Source organism: Balaenoptera ricei, chromosome 1 (genome assembly GCF_028023285.1).
Source record: "Balaenoptera ricei isolate mBalRic1 chromosome 1, mBalRic1.hap2, whole genome shotgun sequence".
In the NCBI taxonomy this organism is placed as follows: Eukaryota; Metazoa; Chordata; class Mammalia; order Artiodactyla; family Balaenopteridae; genus Balaenoptera; species Balaenoptera ricei.
Genome location: NC_082639.1, coordinates 57,855,540 through 57,873,071, shown reverse-complemented (window position 1 = coordinate 57,873,071; position 17,532 = coordinate 57,855,540). Strand labels below are relative to the sequence as shown.

The 17,532-nt window shown below is 35.6% G+C and overlaps 1 protein-coding gene across 9 annotated transcripts in view; it reads right to left on the bottom strand.

The window, feature by feature from the left end:
* MIER1 (MIER1 transcriptional regulator) overlaps positions 1–17,532 on the bottom strand; it is a 55,298-nt gene that overhangs the window by 36,422 nt on the left and 1,344 nt on the right. For 4 of the 9 annotated variants that reach the window (XR_009503486.1, XM_059924228.1, XM_059924263.1 and 1 more), the window contains exons 2-4: positions 17,181–17,281; positions 4,143–4,167; positions 1,123–1,268 (exon numbers count right to left, since the gene is read on the bottom strand). Coding sequence is in view for 8 of the 9 variants with exons in the window: in XM_059924228.1 (XP_059780211.1) it covers positions 1,123–1,268; positions 4,143–4,167; positions 17,181–17,281 (272 nt within the window). In the remaining variant the exon portion in view is untranslated. Of the gene's footprint in view, positions 1–1,122; positions 1,269–3,972; positions 4,010–4,142; positions 4,168–12,941; positions 13,153–14,386; positions 14,464–17,180; positions 17,282–17,532 lie in introns of those variants that run through there. The other 5 variants (XM_059924234.1, XM_059924247.1, XM_059924272.1 and 2 more) reach the window with 4 other exon arrangements.

The following is a 17,532-nucleotide window of genomic DNA, read 5'->3' as shown; positions in this document are numbered from 1 at the left end:
ATGACTCCCTGGTTTCTGACTCAGGCAACAAGGTAAATAGTAGTACCATTTTCTACTGAGATGGAGAAAACAGGGAAGAAACAGGCAGAGGAAGGAGAACATCAATCAATAGTTCTGTTTAGACATTTAAAATGTAAAGATGTCTACTGAGATATCCAAACAGAAATGTCAAGCAGGTGGTTAGATAAACAAAACTGGAGACAGGGTATAGGTTAATGCTAGAAAAATAACTAAGAAATACCGAGCATACACAGACACCATGGGATTAAATGAGATCAACCACCTAACTTAGAAGTGTCTAAACTTGGTGTGCACACTTAGTGAAGATGTAGATTTGAGCTCCCCCTCCGCATTCTGATTCAGTGTGCCTGGGGGAGAGGCATACAAATGCACATTTCTTAGTAAGTCCACGAGTGATTCTGATGCAGCTGACCCTCATACTGTATTCTGAGGAGCACTGATCTACAGACAGAAGAAAACACAACCCAGAACTGAGAACTGGGAAATTCCGAATCTAATCCTTGAGGAAAGGAAGACGAGTCTGCAAAAGACACTGAAGAGGAACAAGGAGATCGGGAAAACGACAGTGGGTGCTCTAAAATTCAAAAAAAAAGAAGGGAATGGTAAATTGTGTTGATTACCTCTGAGAGTTAAGTAGAGAAAGAAGTGACCAAAGGATATAACAATGAAATCATTGGTTATCTTGATAGGAAAGAGGCAGAGACAAGCTAGGGCACTTTATGGAGTAAGCAGGAAATGAGGAAGATGATGACAACTCTTAAGAAATTTTGCTTCTGAAGGGGAGTAAATAAAAGGTGCAGTAATTGGGGGAAGGCAGAGGTATGTAAGAGGAAATTTAGTACCCTTTTTTTGATATTTTTGATATTTTGACTTTGTGATGTTTTACCAAAGTAACTACTGAATTCTAATTCACATAATAAAGTTCTTTTTAAAAAATTTCCAACTTTAAATTATCCCACCTATGACCACATAGAATTTTTCAGTATTGATTATATATAATACCACTTTCCCCAAAATAAAGTAGAGAACTAAAATTTTGTGTTTCCTCTCTCCACAAAAAAGTTATAACCACTTCATTCTCTAGCTCTTATTGTTATTTACCCTTGCAAGATCCTCTATTTCAGAACTGAAGTTTGTTTCTCCTTCCATCATTTCTTCCTCTTCTAATGTGCGTTCATCATCAAAATCATGAACCAGCATGTCAGCTGATGGATCAAATTCATGGTCATCTGATGTTGCTGAACCTCCTGGTAAAGAATATTTTAAACAGTTTGGTAAACCAAATTATGTGTATCTTATTAATATTAATTTAATGTATATGTTATCTGAAGCTGGATATGTCAAGTAAAAGTACGAGGGAAAAGCTATGCACAAAAAGCTATGCACAGGAAGTATTATTTGTTGTTTTCTAAAATTCTTGCCCTTACTTATCACCCCCCACAAAATATCTTCTTTAAGGATTATTTTTTACCCTGTTTCACTTCTATATATTTACAGTGACAACCGCAAATCGGGGGGGGAGGTGGGGGGAATGTTTGAAGAGTACTGTAATCTTCCAACAAAACGTGAGTTGTAAATAATAAATGGTCATATCAAGTAAGAATGATCTTTTGTGTGAGAAAAATCAATTTGTAATCAATTGATTGATATTTAATAGAACCAATGAGTATGAATATAAAGTCATGTGAAATACATAATCATCTGAATATAGTCTAATGAAAATACAGCTGAACTCAAATATTATTTTATCACATACCCACGAAAATATATTCTACTATAAAGGTAGCTGTCCTTATCTTACTTAGTTGAAATAACTCAAAGAGTATAAAAAGCAAAGTTTATTAAAATTACATACAAAACTCTTATGAAAGGCATTAAAAATAATCCAGTAGGGAACTGTTGTATAAGCTAATCTATTTTTAGCCTTGTGGCTGGGGAATACTGCTGTACTCAATAGGGTCAAAACTTGTAATAGGAGATAGCAAATGCTGGGCATATATAGTCTATAAACTATCCCCATATTTGGCTATTGCCAAACCTGGACTTAAGTTTACAAAAGCATTGTTACCTAATAAACAAATGAGTTACTTAACATTAAAAAAACCAAAAACAATTAGCAATTTATTTTTATCAATTTAAAGTGTTAAAGGTTATATTAATAGATGTACCTACCCTTCTATTTCACTCCACTAAGAAAACCAATAAGTAAAACAAAGAGATAGAGAGGCTGATTTCTTGAAAAATCAGACAATTAGGAATAAGGGGCGCCAAGACTCCAGGGTTCTTGTTACCTCACAATATTTTCTTATGTGCCAAATACTATGCTTAAGCACTTCACATACATTATCTCATTTAATCTTCAAACAATCCTATGAACAAAAAAACAAAAACTTGAGGCTCAGAGAGTTTAAGTAGCATGTTTAAACTCACAGAGCCAGTAGGTGCCAAGAACGGAATTTTAATCCTGGTTCTGCCAATTCCAATGCCTTTGCTTTTACTGTGCTCCAAGGCTCCTGTAAGCCCGAGTTTCAGAAGCAGTAGATATTCTGCCTCAAAGAATACTTGAAAAGAGCCTATGTTCACAAAGATGAGTAAACTGCAAGCTAGGTCAGATGGCAAAGCACTGAGAAGTCAGTGTGCTCTTTGAGGAACATAACAAAATATTGATATTAAATATAAAATAACTAAATATATAATTGCTAAATCAGGTACTGTCTAACTTGTTATACAAATGAGTTATCAGAGTTTTAGAATGATTTATAAAATAAAAACATTTAGAAAAGTATATTACCTTAATTTCTTCTGGAAATTAAGAAGAATGTGGCATAATTTTAGTAAGGGATCTTAGTACTAGGTGAGGGACTAGACACAAGGGTTCTGTAAGAGCAGTTTGAGAATCACTAATTTATTTGTTGTTTCTTTGTCCCAATCATTATTCCTTCTTTCTGAGTTTTCAATGGAAATGTCCCAAAACTTTTTGGTTCACACAGCAATCGTCTAGGACACTTAGTCAATAATTATGTATTCCTACAGATGTTGCTCTATTTTTCTTCTCCCTTGTTTTAGTTGACTTCTTTTTACCTTGTTCTTTGAGACCAACTAACCATCCTATTCCTTTCTGTTAATTACTAAGGCCCAAGATTAGGCAATCTCCTAGGGAAAAGAATCCCAAAAGTAAATTATTAGGGTTAGGGAGTCTGGTGCTTTGTGTAAGTATTTTGCTTCAGAGTTAAGGCTAATATCACTGCTTCGTCATAGGATTCCATCCTACTGCAAAATCACTAAAAAGTACCTTACATCTTTGCAAAGACTCAAAAGATAAATTCAGTTTATAAAACATCACGTGCACTCATTTAATCATTTTATTACCTTCCCTTCCCTAAATCCCCACCTCTAATGGCTACTATATGTAACTGGTTTACATTAGTGGAGTCTATAGACAGACCATTTAGGCTGGGTCACATGACTACTATTATTAGCATCAATTCCAAAGTACAGATGTTACAAAGGACACAGCCTTTCACCAGTGGAGCAAAAATTTTTTTACATTAAGTTTTTATTCCTAATTTTTTCCTAATTGCCTACAATTAGTATTACTTAAAACAATAAACATTTCCTTGGACAGAAGCCTGATACTACAAATAATAAAATCTAAAAATAACTTTCTTAATTCACAACAACACTCATTTGTTGAATCTTTTATTTTACCTTTCCCTCTCTCATTAAATGCACTAACAATATTTTTCTCAAATACTTTGAGTTTCCCATACGAGCAAATATTTCTAAGCAGTTAATGTTTCCTTTTTAAAAATACACTTCAAATATACTTCAAATCAAACAGCAAATAAAAACTACACAAAATACATGCGGCAATTCATTAAAAAGAAAGAGAGAGAGAAAGAGAGAAGAAACCCACAGATAGTCACGAGGTTGAACTCACAGCAGCCTCACCTGTACCTTCATGGGCAGTCAAATATTTCATCCATTTCTTTTTCCCCAGAGAAAAGAAGCATTCAGAAGAAAAGCAAGTCAGATGATAGTCTAACTCCTCTAACCTTTATGTAACTAACAGGCCAAATGTTAGTCGAACAGAGATTATAAAAAATATAGAAAATACTTACCTGGACTTGAAGACTCAACAGATGGCTGAGTGGGGGAGAAAAGAACAAAAATTAGCATCTTTGTGTAGTAAATCTTTATAAACATTACAGGAATTATTCAATGACTGATATAAACACCAAAAACTATAGTTACGTTTTAATGTCTGAATTGTCTAAGACAAACTAAAACTTCCCATATAATCCCTTCTCTGACATTATGTTAACTTAAGCATAGAGAAAAATCTAAAACGTTCCTAAATCTAGAAACAAAGACAATAACATGGAATTAGATTCAGATTTTAAAGGCAAACATGTATCTCATAATATATGTGGTTCAAGAGATATGATTCTAGTTCCTGGAATTCTCTAAAATATTATTTCCTTATCAATACAGGGAAAACCCAAGGTTTGTTATCAAGCTGGTCTCTGGCTTAAAATGAGTGTGAGAAGGGAGGCAGAAACAATTTAAAACGTTGTTTAAAATAAAAATTTCGTTGTAAGAAAGCAGAAGGAAAAATTTAAGTGTTACTTCAGCACCAGACAGTACATTAGGTTAACTTTACTAACACAAAACATACTTTTAAATTACCACAGAATTAACAACCTTTCAAGCTCAAATCTGGGAAGGTTAAGTTATCTAATGGAAGATCACAAAGATTCCCAATTATAATGTTCCTTCTACTGTACCATTCTACCTCTCATAAATTTAACCACAAGCATCTGGAAAATTTAAAGGTAAAATTGTTAGCAACTTATTTTAGTGTTATCACCACTTGACAGTCTGTGGCTGTGTTTTATCTTAATTCAGTTAATTCACAATTATAAACAAGTCATCTGCAAACATCAACTCCTATAAGACAAATTCAATAACAGAAATTCAAAAAATGCCTCAAATGACATAAACTTTGTAACTGAAACCTTGCCTATTCATTTCAAGCTATCTATTTCATGTTCATTATAAGTCAGAGATGCTGGAAGTCCAAAAGGACTAGCAAAAAGATAGAGATATTCTAGTGTTTTCCTTCTTTGTACTAAGAAATGGGGCAGAGAGGCAAGAACAAAACTGAAATGAGCAAAGTGCCCGATTTTTCAAAAGCTAGGCATCTAAGACAAATTCTTATAAGGTGTTAAAAGTCCATTTTGAAAACTGTCCACATTATGCTATTGCAGTAAGTATGCCATTCTAGAGTCCACGTGGTGACTTAGATTGTTTTGAGGCATACTTTTTCAAGGGTCCTATTTTTTCCTTTTAATTCTTACAAAAGAATGGTTCTTGCCTATAGCATTGTCTCATTCTAACAAAAGACCAACAGTATTCAGTATTATATATTTTCAAGCGTCCCACCACCATCTTTACTTAAAAGTTACTCTGCCACAACAGAGTGAAAACAGTGCTACTGTTAAATTTGGTTCCTCCGATGGGAAGCTGTAGAGCAGGTAACAAAGAATGTAACCATAAAAAGGGTTTTTAGCTTGCTTAACACCTTTTGAACAGCTATATACTTCTAGCTCAAAATAGATTTAACCACCACACAAATTATTACACAGCAAATCAGTATTTTAAAATATTAATCCACTTCTACTTCACACTTTATTTCCCAAGTTTAAGCACAACCTCTGTTCAAGGCTACAGCAAAGTTAATGACTATCTTCATCTGGTCCCAGGTTCACTATCCACAGAGTAGCCTTACAATGCTGTTTTTCCTTTTTAGTAAACTTCTGAAATTGGTTTGCATGGCATAAACAAACAAAACCCAGGACTTCTTTCAAATTAGCTAAAAAGAAATAGCTCTTTGAGCATTTGGCTCTTTTTGAACACTTCAATAATTATTCCGTTTAACAATCTTCTGATAAAAAAGGCTGATTAAAAATAAGTTATTCTACTGAAGAATAAAAGGTACATTTTCACTGATGTTATTAGATATTGGCAACAACAGAGATACTGAATTGCGACTAGCATCTGTATTTGTATTTGCGTTTGTAAGACACCTCAGACTGCGCTAAATGCCAATAAACACCACACTGATTGTTGTTTTATTGGTAAATAGTTACTTTAATGTTCTGAAAAAGGCCCGAAATTTCTTCCATTTATTAAAATACCAAATGTTTAGAGGACTGATAGCATTTGTAAGTATAGCTGGCATAAGGTAGAACACCCAGTGCTCAAAGATAGCACTAATCATATTATGTAAGACATACTAGAATGTTTTAAAACCATGATTTGATGGATGGTATATCTAGATTAGAACTAGGGGAGGGGAAGTAGGAATGGTTTGCCTATAGATACATATTTTAGTATTCTATGTTCAAAATAAAATTCTACTGTATCGGTTTGATGAAGACAGGAGTGAGACCGGTTTCCTGAAAGTTAATTATATCCAATTAAATCAAAGACGGGCTTCTTGAAAACAGGCATTTGAAAATAGTGTATACTGTAAACATTACTTCTGTCCAACCAACAAACTAAATGATTATCTTTCAAATGAGATATGAGTTTAGTATCATAATACAGGAAACTTTAGTATGCAATGAGGGCATTTTTTATTTAGGTATTTAAAAGAACAGCAGAACCAGCTTATGTTCATAGAGCACTACATATTTTCAAATGCATAAAGTTACCTGATCATAAACCTGGCAATAAAACCTGCCCCACCTACCTCATTTTATAGATTAGCAAACCCAGGGAGATAAACTGACTTGATCAAGGTTCCACGGTGGGTGGTGAAGGTAAAGCCTAGGATCTGATTCCTTCTATACTTCCCAAGGAAACAACTATGTTAAAAAAAAAAAAAAATCTTTACCTCTCTCCTCCTTCCTCCTTACTTTCTCTTTCTTTTTAAAATGGTTTTCATCTATCCAAAGCATGTTTAAAAATGTGACTGCAAGTTGTCATCTGTCATGTCAGACTCTTTTTGATGTCACATTAGGAACTGGTATCTCTAACAATACCCTCTAGAAAAACCTGCAACATCTACCGTTAATGACTACAGTAAATTAGAAAGGAAGAAGGAGGGGAAAAATAAAACTAAAGCTAAACAGGTACTCATTTGTAGCAATACCTATTTTTAGCAAAAGCTCAAATTATAAAATGTAAGCAGTAAAGAAAATTTTTACATTGGGGATTAAAATGTACTTAAAATGCACTCATACATTACTGGCAGAAGTATGAATTAGTTTAAGCATTCTGGAGATCATCTTGCCAACATGAACTTACCCTACTGATATGCCTAAAACAGCACACCAAGATACATGTATATCATTTATCACCACAAAGTTGTCTATAGCAAAGAGTTGGGAAAAAATTTAAGTCCATCCTTTAACTAGTTAGAAATGAAATATAGTTTTTCCAAGCAATGGAACATTATTAATCCATTAAAAAGAATGAGACAGTTCTGTTTCTGTTGATTGAGAAAAAAATGCTAAAAAATATATATATGTATATGTAAGTACATGCATCTGGATAAATAGACAGCTATGTTAGGAGTAAAAAGCAAAGTATAGAGGAGAGAGTAAATTGGGCTGGAATATACATAAAAAAGTTTTCCCCCAAAAGGATACACAAGAATCTGTTAACAACAGTTACCTCTAGAGTATGGGTTGCAGAAAGAAGGCTTTTTTCATATTATACCTTTCTGTACTGTTGGAATTTTTTAACCACTTGCAAGCATTACTCTTTTTTTTTTTTTTTAAAGAAAGTCAGTAGAGATTATCTCATGCAATTATGAGCTATTTTCACTTTCTTCCTTTACTTTTAGATTTTCAAGAAAACCTAGTATTTGCCTTTTTTTTCTTTTTTAACAAGTTTATATAATTTTGAAAAATAACCTAGTTTTCTTTTAGGTACATACGTAATTGTTTTATCTGAGATGGAAAACACTAGAGAGACAGAATATGAATAGGCTAAATCAAGTTAAAGAATGAACTCTGCTAACTTTTATAGCAACTTTTATACCGTCACCCATATATGATTCAGCTGATCAAGCTGCTAATAATTGTAACAAACATTCAATGCCTCAGATTTGTTCAAATGTTTTTCTTCTGTATTTTTCTAGACCATGGTAAGAAATATCCCATATACCAGAAAACTGCAAATTGAGAGATAAAAGATCAACTAACTAGAATATCACCCTTACTAAAACATAAATAAATAAATAAGGTAGTAAAAACATGAAGTAGTCATTAGACTCTTCTATCCCAGACAATCAAGAGCATATTTTTCAATACGTGTAACTGTCCTAATTGTTCCCCTCAAACCAATTCCACCACCATTTAAGTATTATTACCACCTACTTAGTAATGCAGACACTGAATCACAGATTCTCACCGGGATGAAGACAGAAAGGAGTTTAGGGCCTACTCCAGCGTGGAGAAGGCAGGGAGACTGTGCCAGGGCCCACCATCTCTCTTCCTCCATACACAATTAAATCACTTAACTTTGCTGTTGGTTAACAAAGCCTTGGAGTTAAAACTAGCAAATTTACCACAGTAGTAATAAATCAGAGGATGAACTGCTATTACTAAGCACTAGCAATTCAGAGGCCTACTAGATTCCAGTCTTAATTGTGCCACAAACAGCACAATCTAGGACAAACTGCATAAGCTCTCTGCTCAGTTTCATCTTCCCTTAGATGAAAAGATTTAGATTTCTTCAAGTTTAGTTCAATTTCCTTTGAGATCTAAGTTCTTTACTTTTATTATGAATTGCTCAAAAGACATAAACACTACTGAGGAAACTTAGCTCCATGGATGGGATATGTTTAAGATTCTTCTAAATTTTTTTTTTAAATCTAGGACTACTGGGAAAAAAAGATGATCTCAATTTGCAAAAAGCTTTTGGGGGTTGCTACTTTATGAATTTCATATCTACATAAACCTAATTATAAAAGTCATTCTAAGCCATGGCATAGGTCGAACAGAATGGGTCCCAGCAACAACTGGTATGTGAACTTAATCACTGCAATGAATTTGCAAATCTTCTGAAATATACAGGGACTCCATCTGAACTTTATGCAATAAATTTCTATATAGCTGATTACCTTTCATGAAGAAACACTGAAGTTTCAATGGCAGTGTTGTATTTCTGAATTATTTGGGAAAATGATTAGTCTCAAGAATTCTCTAAAAGAAATTCACTTCTATATTTCCCAACTAATCTTTCCTACCTTATCAAGCACTTTGACTATTACTCCTTTTGAATTAAGCTTTTTAAGACTTTCATGCATTGGTGTTAAACACTTTGGATAATTCCTTAATAGCTCTGTAAGTATAAACACCAAAAAAAGGGTTTTTTTCATTAGCAGTTTTAAGGCCTAAATTCATTGCAGTAAAACAAGTTTTGTTTAGAGTAGAAATTAACACTATCAAGAATAGCAGTAAGATGATCCTATTTCCTTAAGAAACAAAATCCAAATACCCTTGAAAAATGCTACACAGGGAGTCTGTTTTTAAAAGAAATGGATAGATTTGATAGTGAATAAACAAGATTATGTATTTTTTTTGGAAATACTAAAATACTTAAAACTAATACAGAATAGCAAATCCATTAAATTTTCTTCTCTTTATGAGACAACAATATGGTCTAGGTGAAAAGACAGGTCTTGCACTATGCTGTGGCTTTCTTTCCCTTGAAAAGGAAGTCCCTTATGTGTTTACAAACTCTGAAATAAAAGACAAATTGTTCATTCCCAAAGGTCTGTACACCACATTCCTTATAAAACCCAAAGGATCGCCTATTTCTTCCTCTTATTCTTTCTCTCTCATTGCCTTTGTAAAACTGCCACTGCCCTGTAATTTCCTTCCGTTAAGTGTGACTAGGAGAGCCTCCTTTTGGAAGGTTGATTAATAATTTTAAGGGATAATAAACAATGAGAAATATTACCAAAAAGTATTAAGAAAGGGAGCATATGCTATTACTTCTGCATACATTAAGTATGTTTTTAATGTTACTACAATTTTAATAAGCACTAAACACATACTTCCTATTATGGACTAAGATGATCAGATCAAGTATGAAAAATTAGTGTTTTGTATTCACATCTAAAGCAAACTGTATTTAAGAATTAAATATTTTTCTGGAAAAACAAGGTCAGGGTCATTCTATGTAGGAAACAACAACGAAAAAGCACAGAAGCATAATACCTACATTTTTCTCTGGAGACTTATTTCTTCAATAACCTGTTTTCCCCTCAGATTTATCAAATAAACGCATACTGTCACTTTGCACTTACTGTTATTTTATCAGTTAGTATCAATCCTCAGGTCTATTTAACCAAAAGTGCAAGAGCACAGCATTTGAATTATTTTACCACATGCTTTGTACTGGCAGCATAAAGAATGAATCTCAAAAAAAAAAAAAAAAAAAAAAGAATGAATCTCCTGAGAGTTCACATAAAAGTAAAAGCACTCTATAATATAAACCAAGCATTTCTTCTTATCTAATTTTTAAAATGACCAGTCTCTAAAATCATTCTAAAAATTTTTTTTTGTTCTAGATTTTCTGTAGGGGATGAAGGTTCCTCCACTCTTCCTCCAAATTCACTATAAATAAAACCATCTACAAGTAATGGAAGACTATAAAAGATGAATTTTTAAGATACCAGGTCACTAAAAAAGTGCACTGAAAACAAAATTCAGGTTTTTTTCTCCCTGAAACTGAACTATCCATGTGTTCCTACAGAATATGAGAGTTCCATTCTCCAAATGATGTAATTTTTAAGGAAACTAAAACATACACTTGAAACTATGAGGAAGTGATTAGTGGCTCAAAATATTGCTTTTCTTCTCTTACATGAATGCAACCATCTTTAATTTCTAAAACAAATAAAATGTTAAAATGCTTTTATTTACATATTAAGTTTTCAGTGTGGTAGGCAGTTAAAATGTCTGAGTAAGATTTTTTTTAATTTAAATTTCACCGTATTTTCATACACTAAGATATTTTCCTTCAACAATATCTTGCTTTAAAATATGACTACAGAACTTAAAGCTCAAACCATTGTGAGCAGCACCACGAGGCAAGAAACCACATCACCTATTACAACACACTGCTGCTTATCTAATGGGCATGGGATCCAATGAAGACTATTTGACAAAATATATGTAAATCCAGCTGCACAGAACCCCTTCCCCTCTTACATATGAAGGAAAGAAACACTTAAGAACCTCATCAAGGCTAAAAACCTTTCAGCCCAGTGAAATGAATCCAGTCACATTTAAGTGAAATACAAAGAACTATGTTTTCTCCAACTCATAATTTCTTGAAATACAATTCTTTAACCACAAAGAGCAAAAGAAATTGAAATAAATCCTAACATCTAAATTTAGTTTTAAATCAGAATATTGAATTTTTAAAAATAATATTGGCAGCAATCGATCCTGCTACAGTAAAATCTCTTCCTCTTTTAATAGCAAATACTTCAAGACAAAAATATAAAGTCAGTTTCCATAAAGGGGAAGGAGCACCCTAAGAGCCACTCCAGAAAACTGTTTAAGCTTTAGGTCCCTCCACTCAACAGGTACATGAAAAGGCCTCCAAATTAATATTCTTTTCCATAACCTATGTTTCTGTATTCCAAGGTTTAAAAAGAAGAAATTATGGTATTGATAAAAGTGTACTCACCATTGACTTCATTTAGCAAATAATAAAGACAAAAATTGGGGTTGGATGATAAATAAAATTACCTACTTCCTGAATCTGTTTTTACGTGCCTCTGAGACTATAAAAATGGTAATTCTCACATGAAAAAAATGGCTTTATCAACATTTAGAGTGGCTCTACTCAAAGAAGACAAAAAAGTCCAAATATATCACCTCTTGAACTCCAGCGAGTGAAGGATAGCGAAATTCTTCAGAAGATAAGGGTAAAAAGCGTGTTAAAAAAAAATCAAATGTTTAAAGGTTTAAATCAGAGGGAAAAATTTAAATCTCCAGTAGTATATCCTAAATTCAAATTAATCAACAGATGTTGTTTGCCCACCGATCTGAGGCCCCAAAATGTAAAACAATCGCCACCGAAGAAAGGGGGCTTTGGCAACTCGTTTACTAGAAAAAGAGCAAACGGGGGAAAAAAAAAATCTTCCCTAAGGGGGAAAAAACTGGTAGAGAAAGAAGACAAGAATAGACAGCCTAGATTTGCAAGGGGGGTAAATGCCTGGAAAGTGATGGGGGGTAAGAAAGGGAGAAAGCAACTCTTCTGAAACGTAAAGAGAGAAAAAGAGGTTCTCCGGTGGGGGGGAAGGGGGAATGTTTGAAGAAATGGGGAGACTCCCCCAACCTAGAGGAAAGGATTGCGAAAGACCAGGTTTATTTCTCCACGCTCATCTGGTCACCATCAAGAAAATTACAGAGTTAATCAAAGGCCGTTTTCCCCAACACAGGCAGAATGTCAGTAGCAAACCGACGGGGGTGACGCGGAAGGGCGCAACAGCATCTCGACTGGAGAAGGAAGAAACTTCGCAAGAAGAGGAAGCAGCAGCTCCTCTCCTGGCCCCTAGCACCGGCCGGCGAAGTTGCGCCACAGGCGCCCCAGCCCCGCGGGCGCCCCCTCCCCCTCGCCCCTCTCCGTACGCACGGCTACGCAGCCCTCGACCCTTCAAACTGCCCCCGAAGTCCATCTACGCCTCCGCTTCCTCCTACCCCCGGACCCATCCCAACTAAGTTCCACGGAAAGCTCCCGCCCAGAGCGCGGCCTGTTCCGGACAACAGGTGGGCAGTGGCGCCAGCAGGGCTGGGCCTCCCCTAGCCAGGCCCACTCCACTCCTCCCCGGCCCGGACCTGGGGGCGCCCGGCTCCGGGACGGGGAGGGGGCGCTCACTCCCTTACCTCCGCCATATTTGCCGTACTGACGGGTCACATCTCCGCGGCGGCCGCAGCTGGGTCACGGCCAGAACCCGGATGTAAGACTCGGCAACGGGACTCCAGCCGTCTCCGCCACCGTCTCTGCCGCTCCCGCCGCCGCTGCCTCGGCGGGAACGCGCAGGAGCCGCCCGAGCGCGCCCACCACACCCCACTCCGCCCCCTCGCGGCGCCCGGGCTGAGCTGGACTGGAGGGAAAAGGCTGGAGCGCGCGCGCGGCCCCGAGGCAGCCCTCCCCCGGAGGAGCGCGGAGGAGGCGGAGCCAAGGTGGGTGTGGGGGAAGGCGGGCATCTTAGTGCCGGGCGCCTGCCCTAGCGGATCCGCGACTCCAGCCCGGGAGAGGGCTGTAGGGACCAAAGAGGTCGAGGAAACTAGCCAAACTAGCCGCGTCCTGCATTCATATCGAAGGGGAAAAGATACGATACATTTCACATGTAGGCCTTTTTTGAAGTGCATTTGTTAGAAAACGGATGTTGCTGTGATGCAACAGCTGCAACTAGTGCGCTTTGAAAGCGGTTATCCCTTGACAGATATTTCTCTTGGTTCTTTCCCTACAGGAATTGTAAAATCCCATGTACCAAAATCTTAGAGGTCACAGCAGAGATTAAGAAAAGGGATTGTACTAGGTAGACTGCCATCCTCATATATCATTTGCTTTTCCTCACACACCTTCTGTAATGCCAGTAGCAACATAACTGTGCAACGGCTGAATTCTGCACAACTAGACAAAAATTTTAAATGTGAAATATTGAAAAGCTGCTCTTTAATAGATATAAATAATCTCCGACTCGACTGCATAGATGGAGAACTTGCTTATGTGCAACGCCTGAAATGCCTGCAATTTAAAAGTTTATTTTAATGTATTGGCCTAGAACTGCCAAGTGGCTTTGGTGACAATTCTGATGACTGCCAGAGCCAATGATTGCAAAATAACAAACATGTTTCACCTCCATTACTAAGGCAGATACTGGGTAATGCAAACGTGATATTAAAACGTGCACTAACACATTTTACCAAACCAGAAGTTATAAAGTCTTATTTCATAAAGACCCGTTTTCCCCCAAATGTTCAAGGGTTCTTCTTACTGCAATTTCAAAAATGACTACCAAAATCAACAAGTTATATATGAAACTCATTCATTCCCTCCAAATAATGTGATGCCAGCACTACAATATATTGCATAAATGTGCATGTATACAATTTTTCTTTAAACTGATACTTAACTTACAAGGAATATGGGGAAGGCTGTTTTAAGTTATTTGTATTCCCTTAAAATTCTAGACTCTATTAAGTAGCTTCTTATTTCCAAAGATTCAACATTAACTTGAAATTCTTACGTCCAATAATAATTTGTGCATGAATATTTTGTGCATTTATAGGTATATGAAGTAGCTGCTAAGTAAGGACATTACCTGGTAATATGACAGGAAAAGAGTCCACAGACAGTCTGTAAACCAATTAAACATAAACATCTGATGCACATTTTCTACTGAAAGAAAAGCAAGGGAAAGAAGAGAAAGGAAAACTTTAAGGTTCCCAAATCTACAAACAATTTTTACCATTAACTGTACTGTACAGTATTTTCATTTTATTTTTTTAGAATACTTATATAAAAGTGTTTTTCAGGATTCCTTGAGGGAATAAATATTTTAGCATAGGTATACAGTTTCTAAGAGTTACCCTGTTGAATTACCTTAGTCCTTTGGACTCGAAATAGAAATGACTTTTGTATAAGCCAGTTCATATTCAAACACTTTTCACTTTGAGATGCTTGATGGAAACAGCTGTGAAGGCAAAGAACAATGTATGTGCCTAGACCTGAGGTGGGTAAAGATAAGAAAAATAAGGGGCCTAGAGGTAGAAACTCAGGCTTTATAAAACCACCGGCTGAAGGAGAATTATCCATTTAAATACTAAAGCTAATATATGAAATTTAGCTGGTTATCAAAAGGAAAATTAAAAAGTATTGTCAAAATGCAAGGTACAGGAATAACTTGCTTAAGCCTGTTTAATCTTTGATTCTTCAGTTAATTCATCAACAAGAATCCCAATTGTGATAAAGAGCTGGGGATCACGGTCCCTTAAGCTACTGAATAAATTCTGAAATTGTCAGGAATATCGAGGTCTGGGACGTATTTGAATAGATATCCATCTTACTGATAAATGAATTTTAGGTTTATTGATATTGTTATCAATTTTACTATTTTTATGTGGCATTATCGTTTAGGGGAAAGATTCCCTCTACATTTTTCTCCTTCCTTTTTTTGTAAATGTGGGTTACATGATTTTTTTTTTAGGTTCAGATATTCTAAAGGTAAAAAGAAACAGCTCCAATATTGTAAGTCATTGGTAACATTATTATTGAATTCAGTATAGTTTTACTCCCCATTTTATTCTAGTGCTATACTTTAAAAATTTTAAGGAGCCATCTTAAGGAAAGCAAATTCTCAAAACACTTGCTTACCTCTTCAGTATCAAATATGTAAAAATTAACTATTCATTAGCCATAGAATCTTAATGTTGGATGGGATCTTAGAGGTCCTTAGTCAATTTCTACACTGTCTAGGTAGGAATCCCTCATTCTGTTTCCCCACTACCAGGCTTTTCTGCCTAAGGTTAAACACCTCCAATGACTCACTGTCTCATGAAAAGGCTGCTCTTTTCAAAAAAACCTCTAATGTTTGGAACATTCTTCTTTTTAACAAACCAGAATCTACCTCCTTGTTATTTCCACCCATTACCCTGAGTTCTTCAGCACTTTGGATTAATTCAACAGATGTCTTCTTTGTATTCAAATACAAACACTCAATATTTATACTTGGGTTAACAAAAAATAAATCTTTAAAGCCTATTGATACCAGAGGAGCTGAAAACGGGACATTACAGAGTTGAAAGCATGAGAAAATTCACCGTTGCCTATGAGCTGTTTAAAATTATTATGGTTTATAATCTTTATTTTGTGATATCCAAAATGGTAGCTGTTAGAATTGTGTAGTAAAACGTTTACAGTTAAGCTAAAAGGTGTGGTTAATTCCAATTATATGTGAGGTTTGTGGCTAATGTCCCAAAACAAAAAAATCACTATACAAAGCCTGAATAAATGCCTCTTTAGCTCCCATTCCCCACCTAAAGGCTTCCTTATTTTCAGGCAAATTAACATTAACTTTTACCATATAAGCTACTCAAAACTGCTGTTATATTGGGAAATTATTTTTAAGCAATTTACTGCATACTACATTAAAAAGTTTTAAACAATTTTATAGAGTCTGCAATACACAAACATACATACACACACACACACGAACCCCTCGAAGTTATTTTGCTATTAACAAAAGCATTTTAAGGCCTCAATTTTTCTTCAGCCAGTACCCCAAACTAACCAATAAGTAAACCTGGCAATTTACACATACCTAAGAAATATAACCTTTTATTCAGGACCAATACCTGATTCAAATATAATGTATACAATATAAACATGTTATGCACTTCAAAAAGGTACCTCTCAAAATGCACCAAGAAAACAATTCAGACTCTGGGGCTGTTTGAATGAAATAGATTAAAACAGCACATTCAAAACCCTAAAACCAAATTATGTATCTAACAATTTTCAGAGTCCATGAGTCCCTTTTGCGATTATTGTGTTAACTATTTCCTTAAATTTTTATTTAAAAGTGACAGCCTACACATGATGTGCAGGTGAAAATTTATGGATAACTATACTAATTTGGTTGAAGATAGCTAAATGTCAAAAGACTTCACCTATTTTTAAAATGTACATTTTAGATAAACTGAGTTTTACCTTTACTCTAGCAGGCAAAATGTAGGTTACAAAGCAGTAATGCGTTACATTTGGAAGCCCCACATCTATGACAATCAGCATCATCTTTTTGTTAGTTTGATTTTTATTATTAACGCCACCCCAAAACACCTATATAGCCTTTTGGTTCTTCAAAGAACAGTTCTGGTTCTTCTTTTCATAATTTTTACATAAAGAGTTTTATCCAGTGGCTCCATTTTATCAGATTATCACAAACTGATATTTTGATAGTTTTTATATTGTTGACATGTTATTTTTATCTCACCCAAACTCTGGAAATTATTGGCCCATCAGCAGTTCTCAAACACTGGAAGAGTAATATAACATTTATATTACTTGAGGGAGTTTGGACTTTCCCTCCCTTAATCTCCAAGTGTGCCCCTGCCTACCAGCATCACATCCGTCTTGTCTGCATTGAACCTCAACCAGTTGGTTCTTAACCACGTCCGAAACTCAGCCAGGCACTGGGAGAATCGAGCCACCACACCATCTGGATCAAAGGAAAGAGAGCCTCAGTAGTAACGAGACTAGAGACGATGATACTACAAGCTCACCATTCGCCCTGTCTCTAATTTTTAAAAAGACGGCCAGGAATTAGGACAGGAATCCCATGACAGTTTTAGAAAAACATTAATGAGTCTTGAGTCATGCAATTTGTAACTGATGATAAAGGAATAAAAGCGATCCAATAAATAGGTCGCCTCATTCCACCCATGATTGAAGAAAGGTTCACTCAAGTCC